We start from the raw sequence: 21,849 nt of genomic DNA on the forward strand, positions 1-21,849 counted from the left end.
TTTCACAGTGAAATGTTAGCACAGGATACTGGCAATAAAATGTATGTTCATTTATCCTGTTTATTTCCTGCTTTACAGCTAAGATTGGTTTCTCACGTAGAATGATAAAAATCCATCACAAACATAGTTTAAGTTATTAATGCTAAATTGATATGTATTTATTTCTTTTGGCTTCTGATAGCATGCCTCGGGTTTCAGACCTGGTTTTGCCCCCAAAGGGAGGAGACAAAATGAGATTGAGGTGGCCCTGGAGCCTGGCTGATCTAACAGATGGGACAACTCACAAATGCAGCCCTTCTGTTCATCTGCTGATGGGCCGCAGGAGTCTGATACAATGTGTCACTACATATGTCACATTTGTACCAGTATTGTGTCCTTTAGATACTCAAGCAGACATTCCTAAGTATTTTTCAATGTAAATACTTTAATTACAACCAGCATCAGTAGCACTGTGTCAAGTAAGAATTACTTCTAGATTTAGCTTCTGCTATTGGAGATCAGATAGATAACCATATTGAGATTTGTCATAAATACTACAGATTGTGGAGTGGAAGGTAAGGTAATAGGAAGAACTACAGATATAGAAGTTGTTCTGCTTTCATGCTTTTCACATATTTTCAGAATATTCAGAGATAATATTTTCCATTCATAGTACTGTGCCATAGTGCTAGCTGCCTTGACAGTCCATTTAGGGCTAATAAATGGGATAAAACACCTCAATAAAAACAAGGGCATCATTCATATAGCTATAGTTTGTCAATGCATAGTATATTGACAGCACAAGATGCAATCTTTTAACACTTGTTGTAAATAACACTAAAAGAGTGTGCTTACTTTAAACATTTCAGGCATATGGGGAAATGTAGTAGAATTTACACTCAAGTTTTTAAGTTACTTTGTTCTTCTGTATGCTTAACATCCTCAAAAAATAGCATGAGAGAGGCTTCTAGTGTTTATATGAAAAACAATTATTAAAGTTTGATTTGTACCTCTGTAGGAACTTTAGAGACTTGTGTGGACCTTCAAGCTACTCTTGCTCTCTAAGATTGGATAGTTTCTCCGCCCTCTGGTGGCATTATAGTACCTTTATAGAGTCTGTTATTGTTGTTGTTATAGTCGTCATAGTTTACTGTGATGTATGTAAGAGCAATTATTATACTCTGGTTTCTGGTGCAACATGGTGTAGTTGCTACTGTGCCATAACAAATCCTAGTCTCCTATGCACCCCCATTTTTCCTTTCCTTTACCCATCTTGCTGACAAGAATGAGTTTAGTCACGTGAGCCACAAAACTTGCTTTGTCTTAATAATGCAGGAACACTGCAGCAGTGTACATCTTGCTATAGCAGTATTCACTGTGATGAGGATTGAAAGTGCCATTCTTACCATTATGCCTATAACTTATTGGACCCTGCGTAATATAGTGTTGTCTTGCAATGCATGCTGATTTAAGTTTTACAAATTCATACAAGGCTTCATTTTCCAAGAAGGTTGGAATAAAAACAGTGTAGAGTGCCTTTCCATTGCATGGTGGAGAATAGAACCAGGCTTCTCAAATCACTCCCATTATTCCTTACCTTGGCAAAAGTATGCTTCTTGACATAACCCACATGGTTTTTTATACTTCGTTGGTAGGTAATTAGCTTTTTATATTTATGCATATTTTGAATTTTTGTATTTCTCAGTGGTTTTTCTACTTTCATTTTTCAGCAGTAAGTTGACCTGTGGGTTATTTAATAAACAAATGCAATGAGCAGCTTGCTGACTCTTCAAGAACTATTTCCTATATAAATAATTTTAATCTAATGTTTTATTAAAAAGTGGCACATAGGTTTTTAAAAATACAGAAAAATACATGTACTTTCCCATAGGAATGATCATGGAACTGTCTGCTATATATAAATTATCCCATATGATAGGTATTGAAACATAATAAAAGCTTTGGATGTGTGTGTATAAATTATTTTTTAACCTACTGGTAAATTCTGTTCTTGTAATCCATGTACAAACTCTAAATAACACCCATCTATGATTTGGAACAAATTCTAATCTCAGTTTATTACATATGACTAACCATGTCATTTGTTCATACCTCCCATTCTCCATGCTGTGTTCTGCTCTTGGCTTATCTATGATCCCTGAGACAGTTACTTTAAGGATCTGTGAATGTTAGTTTGACAAGAAATAGGTGCTTTTTCAACATCAGCCCCATCTTTTACAAAGTTCCTGTTCGTTGATGGTTCCTGCTTTTATTGTCACTCTTACTGGACAAATGTTTCCAAGCAGTTGAATCTTGGGCCTCTTAAAAACCAGTCTTTAATTTTATCCATCCACAATTGTGTTGCTTTGATTTGCTATCATTCTTGTTCTGTATCTCCTTGAGAGCAGGTAATGATTGTTCTATTGATAGAACTTATCTGACCCAAAGAGATAGGGAAATCAGCACACAGAACCAATGGGTTAGGTTCCTTTCCTCATCTGCCAGCATTCTCAAGATATGAATATTTTTAGTCTTCCTTTCCCTAAATCCCAGTTTCTTCAATTTTCATTCAAAAGAGCAACAATTTTTTTTTTATCATCACGTGGGATACAGATTTATTCTCAGCGATTTCTTTTTCACAGACTTGGGTCCTGGCCTCTGATTTCTCCATCCGTTGCTCCACATTCACCATGCGCCTGTCTAGTTTTCCAACTTTTGATGAGAGGTTCTCTACCTTGCATTCCAGTGAGGACAATGTGTCTCGCATTGCCCTGAATTTACATGAAGTGACCATCAGCTTAAGGGGGGATCTACTGTGCTGCACTGGAGAAGCCCATCGAACTCATGAAGATAGACAAGATGATGACCTCTCATGCCAGGGCGGAAGAGCAAATGGACTAAAGACATTGTTCTTGTTTGGGGCATAATTTGCTCTAATTTGCAGTTGCAGATATGTTGGGTAACTTGAATGAGCCCATCAATACAACGATGCTAAACTGTCAAGATAGTAGCCTATTCATGTTCTGTCTCTCACATCTTTCATCCACTACATTCTTTGCCCTGTAAAGACTACATCATAATTCATTTCAAACTCAGATTGTGGCACAATTCAGCAGTAATGAAGAATGCACCAGTTTGGAGAAATAACTCTTAATGTTCAATGTAGTAGACTGCAGAAACAAAAGCCAAATCCAAGTTACTTAACTCTTCTTTCAAAGTAAGCATTAGCGTATTAGGGTCGGTCTCTAGCTGTACTTTGTGATCTCTATGTACAACAGAGACTTAGCATGTTCTTGTACACTGTAACTCATTCCCGTATGTTTTGCTCATAGTTGGTACGTGGTTAGTTTGTTAGGGGCAGTTCTTTAACATAAATCTGCCTGACTCGGACTTAAAAGCTTGTCTCTTGTTTGGTAATCTCAAATGGCCATATATTTTGGACAAATAATGAGCAAAAGAAATTCGGGACGTAGAGGGAGGTTGTTGACCATCAAATGAGAGAAGCTTGTAGGGTTTTTTCTGTTTAAATAGTGTCCTTGAATGAACTACATATTGCATATGTTATTCCCATTTTGTACTGCTTTAATAACAGGTAACTATTTTCAGACAAGAAATAGTTATTGCATTGAATTTAAGTATCTCTGTAAATATGCTTAAAGGATTAGGCAAGATGGGTAGGAGGAAATCTCATTTTATAGCAAAGTTAAAAGGAGATTTCATAGATGAAGTGTAACTTGGGTCATAAAATGTTCCATACCAATGTGAATATTTGCTATGTTTAAATCCAAACTGTAACAAGTTCACATAGCTGCTTTTCCCTTTGTAACTGTGGTAGCATTTTTCCAATTCCCCACAGAATAAATTTGTGGGAAATGAGTTCTTTGAAAAGTGCAGTAAGTGTACATGTGTGCATGGCTCTCTTTCTACCATGAAAAAAAGTTGCCACTCTGCAGGGTTGGTTGAGGAGCCAAGCATAAGTTGTATGCTTTCACAAGGCCCTTTCTACTTGGATTTCACCAAGATCAGCATGCAAAGGAGAAACATTTAGATAGAGCCCTCATAAGTAATAACAGCAAGGCGTTGCTGAGGGACATTTTTGCTTTAGAAAATCTTCTTGTAAGATTTTTACAATTATAGCTCATGAAACCAATTTGTAGACTAAAATCAAAGACTTCCATTTTGGGCTCTACATTCCAATCCTCTTTCTGTTTATTTATGAGACGTGAAACTTGAATTGTTACTATTTTTAGTTATCACTCTGGAATGCAGACATAAAATCTTAAGATTGGTAGGTAATAAAAATTGGAAATCTATTTTAATAAATTATCAAATCCATAGTAGGGCAATACTTTTATTTGGCTGAGGAAAGACTCACAAAATAGCGTGAAAGCTTTTGAGTACTTCAGAACTCTTTATCAGGCTGGATGATAAACTCAGCAATTTGGGTTTGGGGTTGGGGAAGCAAGAGAAGAAAAACCAAATGAGTTGATGTTGAAGGCATGTTGCCTCCGTACGATCAGTCTCAAGATGAAATTGGGAAGGAGACAGCAGACATTCAAATAAGACTGTTTATGTGCTATGCAGGTATCAGATTTCTCAAAGGCCTCCTGAGAACAAGAAGGATTAATGATGGCTAGTCCCCATCTGGAACTACCACAACTGGCGGTTACCCAAGTTTGTTTCCATCCATAGGCTCCTTACCAGGTAGAAAACAGAAATGGAGAGAAACGAGGCAGTCTGTATGTTGGCAACACAGTTGCATCATTCCCACCTTAGTGCTTAGTCTACCATATAGTCTGTTGAAGAGTTATGGAAAACTCAAAAGCTTACACACTATTTTGTGGTATTTTGGTATTAAAGGTAATTCCTTAATACGCATTGCGGTTATTAATTTTTGTAGGCCAACACTGCTACCCTTACTTTAATAAAATAACTTTAAATATTATATTGTTATGAAAGTAATTTATTTTTAGCCATTAACTAAAAATAGCTAAAATATTTCTCAAGCAGGAGCAAGTGAACTGGACTCACCAGATGAAGATAATCCAGAGTCTACACAAGTGAATGGAATTGACTTGGAAATCTCTGTGCCATCAATGGCTGAAATTGCATCTTGCAGTTATGAAGCCAGGTAAGAGGAAACTATTACTTGTTAGTCAGTTGTGAATTGCAGCTTTTCCTCTCATTTTCCTATGTAAATGTTCACCTCACGCGTTCAGGACAAGAGAAGAAAGAGGATGAGAGAACAGCTCTCTCATGCTACAGCTCTTCAAAGAGAGCATATGTATTCTCATTCCCCTGCAGCTCTGTATCGCTAAAATATCCTTCCACAAGGCAGACAATTATTTTCCTGGGTTTTCATTTTCAAGTTGCTCCTTAAAACATACTTGTTCACTGTGATTTATCTCTGTGGAACCCATCCTGCTTTTCAGTAACTCTGCAGTTATACATATCGGGTTGAATTCAGCTTGCCTTTGCACTATAATGGGGGTTCTCCTAACACTTCAGAGTAGATTTGGAGAGCACATGAGGTGGGGAGGAGATGAAGCCCTGTTGCCGCAGCAGGAATGTTTTTGCTGGCTCCAGCTAGTGCACCAAGTTAGTTGAATAGCAGGGTTTGTGCCTGGGCAGACCCTCACTTCTGTGTTGTCCCTGGATGATAGTTTGTCAAATGGAATGCCATCGCCACCTAGCATCCAAAGGTGGGGAATGCACACAAAGTCTAGGAGGTAAGCATTCCCTTGAAGACCAAGACCTCAGCTCCAATTTATTTCCTGTCTTCAGCCGAGGCAGTTTTCCTCAGTCTTAGTTTCTGTCCCTGATCTCCAAAAATACATCTTAATTGCCTGGCTGGAGAATAGCGAGAGGTGGGTGGGTGGGTGGAAAGAAGCCTACTGTAAAAGAGACAAAATTTCCATTTGTTGCACCACACTCTTCTGCTTCTAATTTGTATGGTGTATTGTGCTGACCAGACCACTGAGAGATTTGAATCCAGGCTAGTTGCCAGAAGCATTGTACATACCTTATATAATGTCAATGTGGAAAAAAGTCAAGTTCTAACTCGTGACAGTAAATGGTCTGATATATTGTTAGGATTTCACCACCATTATCAACACTTTCTTGGGCTCACATTTGCATACATTGACTTTTGTAATGTATCAGTAATCTGCTTCTTTGAGGGCACTTTATTATCTCCAGGTGCAAGAACAGTGAAAAATTCCAAATCCGTAGTTGTTTTAACTTTATAGACTGTTGATATTAAACCAATATTATGGTTGTTTTTAGGCAAGTTGGTATAAAGAATGGAATGTTCTTTGGACAAGCAAGACGATTGTGTCCAAATCTTCACGCCGTGCCCTATGACTTTCAGGCATACAAAGAAGTTGCACAAAGCATGTACGAAACCCTGGCAAGGTAAAACAAGTATTGGGAAATTTATTATTATTTTTTTTGATGTGGTTTCAGATGCTCCTGCAGACATTTCATTAACATGTCTTTCTGTTTTAATTTAAGAGAAATCTGTGAGTTTGCCTTTAGACTGTTATTTGTAATGCTGCATGCTTTGCAAACAAAACCTTCAATGGGGGAGATGATTTAGAGGTTGCACACCAGAGTATTTTTAAAATAGGATTTTCAAGATCAGTTTGATTCAGCATTGGCTGACCAGGTAAAGAATTCCCAGTGGATTTGGAGAACCTGGTTCATATTTGAATGTTATATTAAAAAATAGTGTTTACCTGGAATTCTAAGAGCTAAACTTAGACCTGGCTTGATGCCTCGTTTCTTATTCAGTTGTTTGGCCCATTCACCTTAAAAATGTAGTGTTTGGAGCTACTTCACACACTAAAAACTGAGTGTGGGTGAGGTGAGGTGGAGAGAAGCTCATAACATGGCAGGGTACCCGGAAATTAAGGGTGGATGGTTCAGTTCCCCACATTTGCTTTCCCCTTTTGGGTAAAAAGAAGAGCTCCTTTTCCCACTTGTTTATCTGAGCAGAGGCATCATGTTTCCATCTCATCTAGACTGGTCCTAATGCATCAGATTTTCTGTTGATGTACCCTTTAAATATTACTTTGAGTTAATGAAATGATGGTGTCAAATGCTTGGAATAAGACTATAGTAAAACTTCTCGAGCTCACACTTTACTAGCATGATTTTAGTCCTAAGAAGGAAAGTAGTATTACCTATGAATTTTCTAGTGCACAGTTATATATTTAGGTTCCATAGAATTAGAAGATAAGACGGTTGGGGAGATTTTATTTGTCCCGTGTTTGGTGAGCTGTTGCTGCTGTTTCACTTCCTTTTACTTTGTGTTGATAGCTATACTCATAACATTGAAGCAGTCAGTTGTGATGAAGCACTAGTTGACATCACTGAAATCATTGCAGAAACCAGATTGACAGCAGAGGAATTAGCAAGTGTTATCCGTTCTGAAATAAAAGCCAAGACCAAGTGTCCTGCTTCCATTGGAATAGGTTAGTTCATGATTTATACTAAAAAAAATAATCTAAACAATGTTAAGATGGGTTTAAATGTCAACTTAATACAAATGTGCATTTATTACAAATGTTTGCCTAGGCTTTAGATGAGGGTTAATCCAGCTATATTGATGTATTAAGCTAATCTACTGATTTGTAATGTATTTTGTCCTTACTTTATGAATGTAATTTTATTGCTGGTTTTATCTTGTTCATCACCGTAATATTTTTCTTAATATTGACATTATAGAAACTTCTGCAGATAAAATAATGACATGATCATTAATGCACACCTTAATATACACACATCCTTATCACTTTTCACATCCTACATTGAATGCATGGATGGATACAGCAGAATCATTTCCCTGCTTCAGGCCTTCCATGCTCTCAGCTTTGACATGCTTGTGGATCCTGTACACTGGATTCAGAACACTGGAAAACCAGACGGACACTTGGATGTCACTAGTGGAGTTGGGGTACAGAATTCCATTCATCCCTCCCCATGCAACCACCTCCACATATTAGTGCAGTATGCATAAATTCTTCATATTTTCCTGTAGCTGCTACTGACATTCATAAGAACATAAGAATCATCTAGGATTAGACCAAATGCACTTGTAGTCCAGCATCCTGCTCTCACAGTGGCCAATCAGATGCTTATGGGAAGTCCGCATATGGGACCTGAGTGCAACACAATCTCCCTACTTGTGAATCCCATCAACTGGTATTCAGAGGCATGCTGCCTCTGGCACTGGGGGTAGTAATAGCTGTCATGGCTAGTATCCCTTTATAGTATTATCCTCCATGAATTTGTCTAAACCTCTTTTAAAGCTGCCCAAGTACCACTACATTATGTGGTAGCAAATTCTATAGGCAAGCCATGTGCAGTGTGAAGAAAGGCTCTCATTTACCAAAGGAAATTGCATAGCTCGTGTTTATAGCAAAAAACAACAACATCACATGGGACCTGGCTGGTGCTGTAACTGCCTTCCTGTGTTCACAAGTTTGAGGGCATAATCGTGAGATCCACCTTCCTCCTCCTCTTCTCCGGGATGGTGATATACCAAAGTGTGAATTAATATTTTTAATAACAATTTGGATTTATTCAGCTACATTCTATTTGTCATTTTTTTTTAGGTTCAAACATTTTGCTGGCTAGAATGGCAACACGCAGAGCAAAGCCAGATGGACAATATCACTTAAAGCCAGAAGAAGTGGATGATTTTATCAGAAGCCAGCTTACTAGCTATCTTCCAGGTAAATTTATGCTAGTATAATCACTCCCAGATTTGTATAAAGACTCAGTCATAGTTCTCTCAGCTCCCCGCCCAAGACTCTGCCCTGTGGAACACAACTCTGAAAGTGATTACCCCTTACTAAATTGCTATAAGCATTTGATTTATGATCATGTTGGTTGAGAAATGCATACAAACACTCTCCAAAGCTTGAGAGTGGCTGTGGCTTAAAACATTTTCATTTTGAGCTATTTATCTCTTATAAAATGTACAAGCAAGGCAAAAGAACACATTTGTACCCTTTGAATATGTCAACATTCAGGTATGAGTATGAATTTTATTATTACGGTCACAGACCAGTTCCGGCTCACTTACAATATCAGGAAAATCATAAAACACAACAGGAATACATTGAATTGCAATTGGGTATAACAGAGGCAATTCAGATATAGTGGCAGTTAAATATATATATTAAATCTTGATCACTAAAATATAACCTAAAATTGTCATTTAAAACCTTAATCATTTTGGTACAACATTCAGGTGTTTTACAGTCTCTAGGGGTCTTTTTACTTAGAGCTCAGAATTATTTTAGATCCTGTAATATGTGGTGTTTCTAGTTGCTTGCTGAAATGTGAATGCCAGAATTTGGCATCACTGTTGCTTGTTGTACTAATAGTTTCTGGGCAGTCATAAATATTAATACACGTTGGTTTTCTTAAGTGAATTACATTTCCCAGTTGTAGACTTCAAAAGCAAAAATGTATTTATTTTTTCAGGAGTTGGTAGGACAATGGAATCCAAGTTGTCATCTTTGGGTATAAAAACTTGTGGAGATCTGCAATGTGTCACAATGTCAAAGCTTCAGAAAGAATTTGGCCCCAAAACAGGACAAATGCTCTACAGATTCTGCCGTGGTTTGGATGATAGGCCGGTTCAAAGAGAGAAAGAGAGAAAATCTGTTTCAGCTGAGATAAACTATGGTATAAGATTTACCCAGGTAAAAATAATCATAACTTTTGTGCAGTAATAAGTCAGTATCTTAAAATAACTTGTCTGTATTGCAGCTATTTAGCTGCATTTTTCTATGTTTAATTCTTGTCCGTAGCTCAGTGGTAGAGCATCTCCTTCGCAGGCAGAAGGTCCCAGGTTCAAACCCCTGCTTCTTCAGCTATAGTTAGAAGAGATCCCTTTCTGAAATCCTGCAGCCCCACTGCCAATCATTGTTGATAATACTGAACTAAATGGAGCAGTGGTCTGATAACCTCCCTGTGTTTCTAATGCTGAAATGTGTGACCTTTAGGCAGATAGCATATTATTGTACTTGAACATAAGTAGTGTATAGCAGTGGTTTTCAAATAATGTTTCGGATTTCTTGCATGACCATTAGAGAGTTATTGTCAACAATAGCTGAGTACACTCGCTGTAATGCGTAGCTGTAGGAGAAATGTTGGATGTGTACTAAGGTGCACTCTTTGCTTATGCAGGGCTCTGGGCACATCTGCCAAATTTCACCCTCGCCCTATGTAAGGGTGTGTTGCTCTGTTTAAGTTAATGCAGAAGGTAGGAAGTTTGAAAGCATGTACAGTTGACCAAGTGAGCCAACTAATGAATATGTTTGATAAAAAATGAATGCAAAGGGTGGAATTCAGAGTCAGTCCTCTTCCATTCTGTCTATGCCAGCATTTCAGCCCGCCGGATGAAAATATCTCCCCTCTCTTGGGTACTTTTCTGGGAATTCTAGCAACACCTGCCCCAAGCCAATTTTGGGGCATGAGCAGAAAGCCCCATGGCACAAGCAGAAGTCTTGTTGGCACAGCTTGTTTTGTGAATACTGCCTATGGTTTATAAATATTGTGGATTAATTCTGTCAGTACAACTTTCAGTATCAGACTGTTTCCCCTTACTTTTTTACAACCCATTTTATCTATTTCTAGCCAAAAGAAGCAGAAGCTTTCCTTTTGAGTCTTTCAGAAGAGATCCAACGTAGATTGGAAGCTGCTGGTATGAAAGGCAAACGATTAACTCTCAAAATTATGGCCCGAAAAGCGGGGGCCCCAATAGAACCTGCAAAATTTGGAGGCCATGGAATCTGTGATAGTATTGCCAGGTAAACAATTTTTCAAATAATTGTAGACCTACTTCTGTAAAGTAATGTGAACTTGAACATAATCTTTCTTGGTGTTATGTCCTAGACTTCTTAAGCAGGTACTTTTTCTTTCTTTTTTATATAGTGCATGAGAATCTAATACATTTTACTGATCTGTTTCTGATTTGCTTCAATGACTGGCATAACAGATGAACATTTTTGTGGGATATACAAGATGCCTTGTAAAAATTAAATTGCTAGTTAATTGTGGACAATAAACTGACTAAAACAACCTACTCTGCTGATCTTCTCTTTTGTCATGTTCTACAGCCTTTGCATGACAGGAGCCTATAAAACATTGTCATCATAGTATAAGCATTTAGGGGAAGACTGTAGTTCTCTATGCTGGTTACAAATCTAAGCTTTATGCAGTTTTCTTACTTCTAAAAATGGTTCAATGACTTACATACTGGTTTCCCTTCAGCCAGCAAGTATGGTACATAGGGTTTAGGCTCTTTGGACTAAGGAACACATTCTGAATTTTCAGAGAATGCTGAGAGCTCCAGTCAAAAAAGGCTGCCATGGAGGCATCACATGACAAAAATGGCTGCTGTGGAAGGGGGCATAACATAAAATTAGAGTACAATCATTGCTAGTTTTCTGCCCATAATCTCGTGCTTAACATGAGGACTTAACTGTGTCCTGCTGCTCCCAATTGTGAAGATAGTTTTTTAAAGGGAAAAGAGCCCTCTTTTCCCCAATGCCAATCCTAAACCAAAGCATAGGTTGCCATCCTTTACCTAATTCTTGGGAGCAAGCCCCATTAAACATAAAGAGTCTTACTTCTGAAGTAGACATGTATATTAGTACTACTAATTGTAATCCTTGGGTGTAATCCTTGATGCCTCCCTTTCCATGGAGGCGCAAGTTACAGCAACAGCCAAGGCAACATTTTTCCACCTTTGCCGCATCAAGCAGTTGGTCCCTTACCTTTCCCGCCCCGACCTGGCCACAGTGATCCATGCGACGGTTATCTCCAGGCTTGACTACTGTAATCCGCTCTATGCGGGGCTGCCCTTGAAGCTGTCCCAGAAACTCCAGCGGGTACAGAATGCTGCAGCGAGGCTCCTCGCGGGGTCTCTGCCATGGGAGCATATTCACCCAGTGCTTTTCAAGCTGCACTGGCTCCCGGTGGAGTACAGGGTCAGATTTAAGGTGCTGCTTTTGACCTTTAAAGCCCTTCACGGCCTAGGACCCTCGTACCTACGGGACCGCCTCTCCTGGTATGCCCCACGGAGAGCCTCAAGGTCCATAAATAACAACACCCTAGTGGTCCCAGGCCCTAAGGAAGTTAGATTGGCTTCAACCAGAGCCAGGGCCTTTTCAACTCGCTCCGGCCTGGTGGAACGCTCTGCCTCATGAGACCAGGGCCCTGCAGGATCTGATTTCTTTCCGCAGGGCCTGTAAGACAGAGTTGTTCCGCCTGGCCTTTGGCTTGGAGCCAATTTGATTCCCTCCCTCTCTTTCCCCCCCCTTTCTTTTCCTTCTCCTCCTGCGATGAGGCTACATTTTAATATTTTAATGTTCCATTATTTTAATGTTGTATTTTATTTTTGTTTTTAAGTTGTAATCATTCATCTTGTTTTTATTATTGCTTGTAAGCCGCTCTGAGCCCGGCCTTGGCTGGGGAGGGCGGGGTATAAATAAAAAATTATTATTATTATTATTATTATTATTATTATTATTATTATTATTATTATGCTGTAAGTTAATGTAAGTTACAGTGAATTCTTAATAAATTCCTGGACATCAGCAGAAGGCATGTCTAAGTCTCTTTGCAAACGTTTAACAATATAAAAACGTAAAACAAAACAATAACGTCATACAAAATTAAAAACAAGTTAAAAGCAAAAAGAAATTAAAAACAAATGAAACACTGTTTGGAGAAGTATTTGCTCTTACCTATGTTGAATCTCCTGCCATTGGATGCTTTAGAGTTATTTTTCTCTTCCACTCATAATAGTGGCCCTGTGGGTTAAACCACAGAGCCTAGGACTTGTCGATCAGAAGGTTGGCAGTTCAAATCCCCGCGACGGGGTGAGCTCCCGTTGCTCGGTCCCTGCTCCTGCCAACCTAGCAGTTCGAAAGCACGTCAAAGTGCAAGTAGATAAATAGGTACCACTCTGGCGGGAAGGTAAACGGCATTTCCGTGCACTGCTCTGGTTCGCCAGAAGCGGTTTAGTCATTCTGGCCACATGACCTGGAAGCTGTACGCCGGCTCCCTCGGCCAATAAAGTGAGATGAGCGCCGCAACCCCAGAGTCAGTCATGACTGGACCTAATGGTCAGGGGTCCCTTTACCTTATAATTGCACAGTCCACACCATGCATAAGTTTATAAAACCTCTATCGTATCCCCCTTACCTTTGTTTCCCATGGTTGATAGATCATTAGCAACTAGCATTTGCAGGCATGTTGATTCTGGAGTAGTGTATAGCTATTGCAAGTAGTAGCCGTTGATCAAGAACTTAATGCATTTTAAAATATGTGTTCTTTGTAGGACTGTGACTCTCGACCATGCAACAAATAGTGCCAAAGTGATTGGTAAAGAAATGTTGAACATGTTTCACACAATGAAGTTGAATATTTCTGATATGAGAGGGGTAAGTGTTAAATCACTGAAATTGCCAAGCTCCTACACACACACACACACTTCTGCAAAAGTATTTACTATTATTTAAGCTCCATTTTTCCATTAAGGTTACAGTATAAGCAGGGTGATAAAATTACAAATCAATGTCATTGAAAACAGATCAGGTTAGTACTTTGGTTTGAATTAAAATGTGACTTTAAATGTTTGAGAGACTGGACAGTGACAGTCCAAATATTTTTATTTAAATGGGGATATCAACTCTTGAGTAAAATCACAGACTTCTAGAAAATAACCTGATTTGAAAGGTCAATATCTCCGTTTTTAGAATTTGTTGAACTGCTTATACTTATGTTTGGTTCTTCTTGGTCACCATAAACAGAAAGCTATCGTGTATACTGCTTACTTTTATATTATAAGAATTTAAATACTCTCCTATAAGTAATGTTTAAAATAGTAGCTACATTATTTGTTGAAAATGGTTTCCTTTTAGAAACAATGTGCCTTTTTGTTGCTTTTTAGGTTGGAATTCAAGTACATCAGTTAGTTCCAGCTAATAAAACAACTTCAGCTGTTTCCTCTCACTCATCAGTACATTCTGGATTTTTACCTGGTGGAGCTAATTCCATCATTGATCTTCTGCAAGTCCCAAAAGGAATAAAGAACTCAGAACAGCAGCACAAGGAAGGTCAGTAAATGGAAATTGTGCTTCCATTCTCATGGCTTCTTATTGACTGTTTTACACATTTTTGTTTATAAAACATATTTCTTATTGATAACTTTTTTGTATTTCATTAATAACTTTTAATTTTGCAATATTAGAAAGTAAAACACAGTAGTCAGACTCCTTTAATTGTATGTGCTAGGTATTTCTGAACAGTTAAACTTTTGTCTTTTTTCTGCATTCATAGTATTTGTGGCTGCTGTGGATGTTGAAATATCTTCCACATCAAAAGCATGTACAATGCCAGCGTCTCTGACATCTAATGCCAATCGTGTTGCCAACAAATCTGAGCCTGTAGTCGGTCTGAATGGTTTGCACACGCCTATCAGTATAAAATCAAGACTTAATTTAAGTATTGAGGTACCATCACCTTCCCAGGTAAAATTTTCTTTCTGGTAAGAACAATGTAAAGAAAGGTCTGAAGTTTTTCTTGCTCTTTCTTAATACAAAGCAAATAATGGATAAGATCCATATTTTTATTCTGTTCCCACCCAGTGTGTGATACTTTTCATGAGTCTTTGGAATGTCTCAAGCAATAAAAGTGAACACATTACTACATTTAAAGTGCAGGCCCATACATATCTACTTGGAAGTAAACATTTTTAAAGGTTAATGGGATTTACTGCCATGCAAAACAATATAGAATTGTACCCGTTAGCATTTCTGTTGGGCAGAATGGTTTTGAACTAGAGTTAATATTGCATTTTTAAGGGGGAATCTAGTGGCTGTGTTTTGCACCATACTTGATGGTAATCTGATCCAAACACGGCTCTGTTTTGGGAAAACTATGGGATCGTAGGAGGTTTGATGCATACTGGGTGGGACTGACAGAGCTCAACCTTTTGGAGAGAATGATCAGACACGACCTATATTGAGAGAACCGTAGAATTTTATTTTGGGCTGTTTTTCACAGATTATTAGAAAGAAAGGTTGTACAGTACCTCCTTCATACTGCAAAATGTGTATTGCTAAGGTATGGGAACAGTTAGTTTTCCCCAGTGTAGTTTCGCCAGTGTAGTTGAAATCCGTAGGGAAGCTTATGAGATAGTAAACTTGTGGAGAGGCTTTTTTCTTCTTCAAACAATACTGTAATAATTTCGTAATCATTATCCTTTGGATTAAAACTGGCCCAGTTTGAACAATCATATCTTGGCTTAATAAGCTGGGATATAAAAGATCCGGTTGTGCACACATGCAGCGCCTTTGTTTCTCCCTTTGCAGCTTTCCTGAATGCAGTTAGTCACTAATTAGCCATGGGTTCCTGTTTTGTCTGAAACAGGCTATCATGGCTATTGGCTTTGAAAAAGTCAGGATCCTAAAACATGGTTTAAGTTGGTTTAGGATCCTGATTTGGGAAACTATGGTCAAACACTTTCTGGCTTAATTGCAACTTGTGCAAACAGAGGAATGAAGGGGCTATGTCTAAATTGGTTAATCTAACTTTTTGTTAAATATGGAAAATATATTGTAACAATGATAAAACATTAATTTAAAAGTACAGTATATAAAATCCTGTAAGAGAACATATGCAAAACACATGTTCTTGGATGGATAAGTTGTTTGCAGTTGTTAATGGCTTCTGTATGGGTTTCTGCTGTGCAGATAGCTTTTTGGTCACTAGCATATGAGAGACTTAACCTTTAAGCTGTCCCTGAGTCTTGGCTGTATCAGCACAACAGTGCATAGAATGTGGTATAGCTACACCTAGGCATTGATTGTATGAACAATATGCTAGTGTAGAATGCTTCATGGGAAGTGATCCATAAATGAAATATGCATCCCATACAAACTCTTTCATTTATTTTGATTAGAACACAAATAACTAGTACAGGAGAAGAAACAGCTTCTTCAGTTATGCCTTTTGTATCTGTGCTATTAAGCAAGCACAAAATAATACAGTGGTACCTCTACTTGTATTCACCTCTGGTTACGTATCCTTCGGGATACATACGTAGCAAACCTGGAAGTATTTTTCCAGGTTTTGCCCCGCGCGCATGCGCAGAAGCAGCCCCTACAGTTGCGAATTCCTCAGGATTCGACTGGAGCTCCGAAACGGATCCTGTTCGCAACCAGAGGTACCACTGTACATAATTTCCCTCTCCTCTTTGCAGATGTGTGTGGTTAAAAGTCATTTCTTCTGAAACTGAAAGATGAATGTTGTTTTTGTTCATAGCTGGATCAGTCTGTTTTGGAAGCACTCCCACCTGATCTTCGAGATCAAATAGAGCAAATGTATTCTCTTCAGCAAGCAGAGATATGCGATAGTAGCAAGAAGGAGCCTGTTAATGGATACAATACTAGTTTTCCTCCACAGCCTGTTGGGGCAGTTCTCTTACAAATACCAGATGTCAAAGAACCAAGCAATGATACCGGAATAAATGTAATAGCACTGCCAGCATTTTCACAGGTGAATGACAGCATGTGTTTGATAACACACTAGTAGACCTTTGCATTTAGCAATAAAGTGTTTGCTCAGGGGAGGGGGGTTATAGATTTCTAGTTTCCCTGCTCTGAAGAAATCTGTACTGTCTAAAGTTACAAACAGCATAGTCCTTTTTATAATTTAGACTGATGTTTTATTATAAACATTGAGTATTATAGTGGTACCTCGTGTTACGTAGCGTCCCCCTTACGAATGCTACGGGTTACATGCTCCACTAACCCGGAACTAGATGCCCCTTGTTGCGACCTTTGCCCCAGGATGCAAGCGAAAGTCGTGCTCTGGTGGCGCTGCAGCAACGGGAGGTGCCATTAGTGAAAGTGCGCCTCATGTTACGAGCGGTTTCCTGTTACGAACAGACCTCCAGAACGGATTAAGTACGTAACAAGAGGTCCCACGGTAATCCATTTCATAAATGATACAAAAGTCAGAAATGTAAACATCAGTGTTATACACCATTGGTATAACCACAGATGGATGTTTCCTTGCTTAGGTGGACCCTGAAGTTTTTGCTGCACTACCATCAGAGTTGCAGGAAGAGCTGAGACAGGCATATGATCAAAGACAGAAACCTATAGGGGCAGTTTTCCAGCAAAGTACCACTGGTAAGTCTGTAGTAGAACTTTGTCAAATAATGTTCACTGTAATGGAAAAAACTGGGTGAGGATCATCTCTTTTGTCATTGTGTGCTTGATAACTCTCTCTCCTTTGACTCCCATTAGCAAAGAATCCTTTGCCGAACTTGAAGCCTGTTACGAAAAACAAGAAAAGAAGTAGGAAAAAAAACCAGGTCAGCCCAGTAAAAAAGAACCACAGTCCTTTAAAAAACAAGCTCTTTGGGAGCCCTGCAAAAAGTATGGCAATTTCTGTTGGGAGCCCACAAAAATTAATAGATGACTTCTTGAAACAGGAAGGAGGAACCACTGACAACTCTCAGGTAACTTTATCACAAATAAATACAGCATTCAAATATTTTTAAGCTAATGTTTTATTGTTTGCTTGTCTTGTCATGAGGTTTTTGGTGCTTGAGCTGCTTTTTTAAGGTTTGGAGTTGGGAAGATACAGAAGAAAAAAATTCACATGTGCAGTACTACTTGTGTATTTTGTCCATAAACAGGTGGAATTGGCACAAACCACAGCAAATACTTCCACCCCATCCGTTTCACAGCCACTATTGTATGGCACTACTAAGGCCCCTAATCTAGCTGGAGCTGTTGAATTCAATGATGTAAAAGCCTTACTCAAAGAATGGATTACAACCATAGCAGGTAAGCTGGTAGTTTTTTCATTGAATTGTGTTTGTATGGAAATATTTCCAATGAAAGAAATAGAATTATTGAAAGTCTGAACTGGAAGGCTTTGTCTCTCTACTGGATACCACTAATTGCCATTTGACAGACATCACTGCATATTAGGGACCCCTATTTCTTTCCTTTCAAATACAGTGATACCTCGGTTTTCGAACATCTCCATTGACAAACATTTCAGTTTTTGAAAGCTGTAAACCTGAAAGTAAATGCTTCGGTTTTCAAACACGCCTTGGGAGTTTTCCGTATTGAGTTTTCGGTTTTTGAACATTTCAGAACTCAAACGGTCTCCTGGAACGGATTACGTTCGAAAACCGAGATACCACTGTATAATTTATTTCAATCATCTTACTGGGGAAAAGTAAGTAATACTTTAGCAGTAATAAGCATGTGCAGCCTTATTCTCTTTGTTGCTTGGGAAAGATGGGCTTTCGTGTAACTCTTCTGTAATGTTCCAAGGGCATTCACATTTCTGAAAGCATCATTTGGGCCCATGGTATCTCCTAAAACCTTGGTTTCAAATTGCATAATGATCAGATATTACAGACCTGAGATGGTTACTGTTTGTAGGAAGCAGTGGCTCCACAAGTGTCTGATAAATCCTACAGTCATCAACAGCTCAAGATTAATAATAGGTAAAATTTTCCATATTGATCTATGGATAAAGATAGTTTGTCAGGTGCAGTCTTAATGCCGTGTTCACGCCAAAAAGCCAGACAGTTCATGATCTAAAGATGAGTTTGCCTGAGGATTGAAGGTTTCACTGAAAAGGCAGAGACAGAACTTTACTTGGGAAAGGCAGAGACAGAACTTTACTTGGCTAAGGAATATTCATATGAGGGCTTTAGTCACAGCAGCAGCAGCAGCCACTGCCAAATAATAGATTATAAATATGTGCATCACACTACCCTTCCTGACTGAAAGCACATTTATTCCTGACGACATCTACTCAGAGGCAAGTCCTGTTGAATTCATCGGTGCTTACTCCTGAGTATGTGGGGTTAGGATTGTATTTAATAGCCCTATGTGAACACACTAGACCCCATGCATTGACTAAAGGAAGAGGAACTACCAATTGCTATTAAGATGAGCTCCAGCAAGGGAAGATCATCCTGGCCTGAACTGGATGGTATCCCTCAAATAGCTCACTTTGTCCTAGCTGGAAAACTGACCTCCCTTTTCTTACTTTTTACCTCCACTTCCCTTACTTTGTGGGTCTTTTGTAGTACATAAAGCTAGTGGCAGGACCCTTATTGTGAGCCACAACAAGCAGGGTAAAAATGCATTAAATTTTTGTCCATTTCATTTCAGATCCCATGGAGGAAGACATACTACAAGTTGTGAAGTACTGTACTGATTTGATAGAAGAAAAGGATTTAGAAAAGTTGGATCTGGTCATCAAATATATGAAAAGGTAGCTTAATTTTGGGTCTTACCAATTCACATTTTGTTATAGAACTTTTTATCCATCTGAAAAGGCAATTATGAAAGCTTGACAGAAAAAAGAAGTGTTAATGCTCATTCTATTCATTCTGTTCCTTTTCCCAACTAAAGGTCTTTCCATGTGCTTATTGGTTTTTAAAAAAAAACCATAGGCAGTGAAAGAAGTTGAACCCCTCATGCAAAGCCCTACCAAATAAGAAGTGGGTGCCTTTGTGTTCCTTCTGTTTGTTTTTTAAAATTTATACTATTCCCCTCCCTTGGGGACAATAGGACAGAAACGAACTCCAAGGCTAGTATAGTTCGCTCTCTGGGAGGCTTTTCGGGGTGCCTGTGTTGGGACCGGGAAGACATTTGGTCCTTCGGATTCAAGCTTTCTCCTGGCACATCCCTTTCCACAGTAGTGAGATGGCAATCTGGCATTGGATCATCCTCTGAAGGCAGAGCGCTTTGTCTTGACTCTCTTGGAAGGGAGAGCAAACACTTGCTTTGCCTATGAATCATCCTCCAAGAGACCATAGGATTGCTGGATTGTATTTATGGTTGTTTCAGTGGTATTCAGTTCTGTATGTGCATGTGCATTTTTCATTTGAGGGGAATTGCAGGGTGCAGTGTTAGGGAGGAATGGAATGCTCTATCTAATCTTGGCAGACAAGAGACTGAAGTTGGTGGTACAGTTGGGAAAGGAAAATGGGTAATGTCACCCTACCTCATGGCTGTGAACCAACCAAGCACAGCCAGGCTCCCCACTAGAGGTGAAGGAACAGACAAGGAGATAGGCAGAAAGACTTCAACTTCTGATACTTACCATCATCCAACCAGAGCTTGAACAGCTCAGCCCTGGAAAAATCTATCTGGGGGGTGGGATCTGCAGCTGCTCCTTCCCCCAGCAGCTCCTTAGTGTGGGCAAACTTTCCTTGTAGTGGAAGGAGCATTGCAAAATGGCATTGTTAACTGGGTTTGAAATCACATCATGCTATTCTTGCCTCAGTTACTCATTTCTCTTCTGTGAAATGGCTATATTTATTGCCCATGGGAGTCTTAACGTTTCCAAATAGATACTGGGCCCCACAAGGTTGGTGACTCTTGGCTATTGCACCTTCTCCCCTCTTTGCAAAGCTATGAAAATGTGTGGTGGTAAGGATCAGTTTCTAAGAGTAGACATGTTTTCCCCCCTACAGGCTAATGCAGCAGTCCGTGGAATCGGTTTGGAACATGGCGTTTGACTTCATTCTTGACAACGTTCAAGTGGTTTTGCAACAAACTTATGGAAGCACATTGAAAGTTATCTGAACTGATTTTATAGGAAGGATGTGGTGAGAGCCTGGAGCCCTCTGGTAGCTGTGCCATAAGTGCTTGTGAGGTATTTGCAAAGTGCATGATAGTAAAGCTAAGTTTTTATAAGTTGACTTTTTTTTAAAGAAGAAAGTGTTTTGTACATTTCCTTTCAAGAAAGTGCCAAAATTTGTCAGTATTGCATGTAAATAACTGTGTTCAAATTCTTTTATTGTAGTATAGAATCTATTTACAAAATGTTGGTTTATAAAAGTTTTATGGATTTTTACAGTGAAGTGTTTACAGTTGTTTAATAAAGAACTGTATGTAATTTGTACAGATTCTATTGTCTTAGTGCTCCAGTTCTATTAGAGGTAACTCTCTGAGAAAGTTATTCAAGCAACTGCTAACTCAATAATGCGATAAAATAGCATTAATGTTTAAACATTTATATATTCCACTTCTATCCATTCAAGCTTACAGACACCATACAGTGGCAAACATACCTATTTAAAGTGGTGGTATGACAGAAACAGTTCTTTTAAAAAGACTCTTTCATCCTCATAACCTTTTTCCAAAGTATGCTTGTTTGCATAGTGACTTTAGGAGCAGACAAGGAGTTTCTAGGTGTTGCTTCTACTGTGTTGACTAAAGGCAGTGTTCTCTTCCAGTTTCATGTAAGTATAGGATAAATTCCAGCAAATTTCAACATCCTAATGATCACAGCTTATTTCCTTTTATTTAGTGATTCTGCTATTAAAAGCCCAGTGAAGTATTTGAAGGCTGCATGTGAAAGAGGCTAAAGATATGCAGTGAGATATGGCACAGTGTTCTTTAACATAACAGTTGTATCCACTGTGGTGCCCTTCCATTATCACTTACTGGCTGTGTTGTTGTGGAAAGGATGCTGTTGGCTTACCTGTACCTACTTCATTGTCCTATCTGACTAGTAGATATTGGGGGCCAGTGAGGAACTGGGAAGAAGGGACCGAAGTGGGAAATTCTACCTTCCCTTCCACTCACCCATGAGTGACTGCATCCCTGCAGTTACAAGGGTGAGGGGGACACACATGGTTGAATGTTTGCAACCAGATAACCAAGAAGGGGTAGGGGTTTGTGGGTATGTTTAGCTTGAAAGTTTTCAGCATAGTGCAGGCTGGGATACTGTCATAGATTAAGCTCCCAATTGTTCCTTAGTTGCATGTAGGATCTCGTCAAGATCTGCCTTCCA

At 38.9% G+C, this 21,849-nt stretch overlaps 1 protein-coding gene across 3 annotated transcripts in view; it reads left to right on the forward strand.

Moving 5' to 3' along the window:
- REV1 (REV1 DNA directed polymerase) overlaps positions 1–20,960 on the forward strand; it is a 43,086-nt gene extending 22,126 nt beyond the window's left edge. For 2 of the 3 annotated variants that reach the window (XM_083735431.1, XM_083735430.1), the window contains exons 9-23: positions 4,987–5,110; positions 6,265–6,393; positions 7,300–7,454; positions 8,598–8,717; positions 9,475–9,695; positions 10,633–10,805; positions 13,343–13,445; positions 13,955–14,120; positions 14,344–14,534; positions 16,330–16,563; positions 17,090–17,201; positions 17,319–17,533; positions 17,714–17,864; positions 19,215–19,317; positions 20,525–20,960. In XM_083735431.1, the coding sequence (XP_083591557.1) occupies positions 4,987–5,110; positions 6,265–6,393; positions 7,300–7,454; positions 8,598–8,717; positions 9,475–9,695; positions 10,633–10,805; positions 13,343–13,445; positions 13,955–14,120; positions 14,344–14,534; positions 16,330–16,563; positions 17,090–17,201; positions 17,319–17,533; positions 17,714–17,864; positions 19,215–19,317; positions 20,525–20,636 (2,309 nt within the window). In that variant the 3' untranslated portion in view covers positions 20,637–20,960. The remainder of the gene's footprint in view (positions 1–4,986; positions 5,111–6,264; positions 6,394–7,299; positions 7,455–8,597; positions 8,718–9,474; positions 9,696–10,632; positions 10,806–13,342; positions 13,446–13,954; positions 14,121–14,343; positions 14,535–16,329; positions 16,564–17,089; positions 17,202–17,318; positions 17,534–17,713; positions 17,865–19,214; positions 19,318–20,524) is intronic. The other variant, XM_083735432.1, reaches the window with a different exon arrangement.
- Positions 20,961–21,849: the final 889 nt, after the last annotated feature.

Source organism: Podarcis gaigeae (assembly GCF_964106915.1).
Source record: "Podarcis gaigeae genome assembly, chromosome: 4".
NCBI lineage: Eukaryota > Metazoa > Chordata > Lepidosauria > Squamata > Lacertidae > Podarcis > Podarcis gaigeae.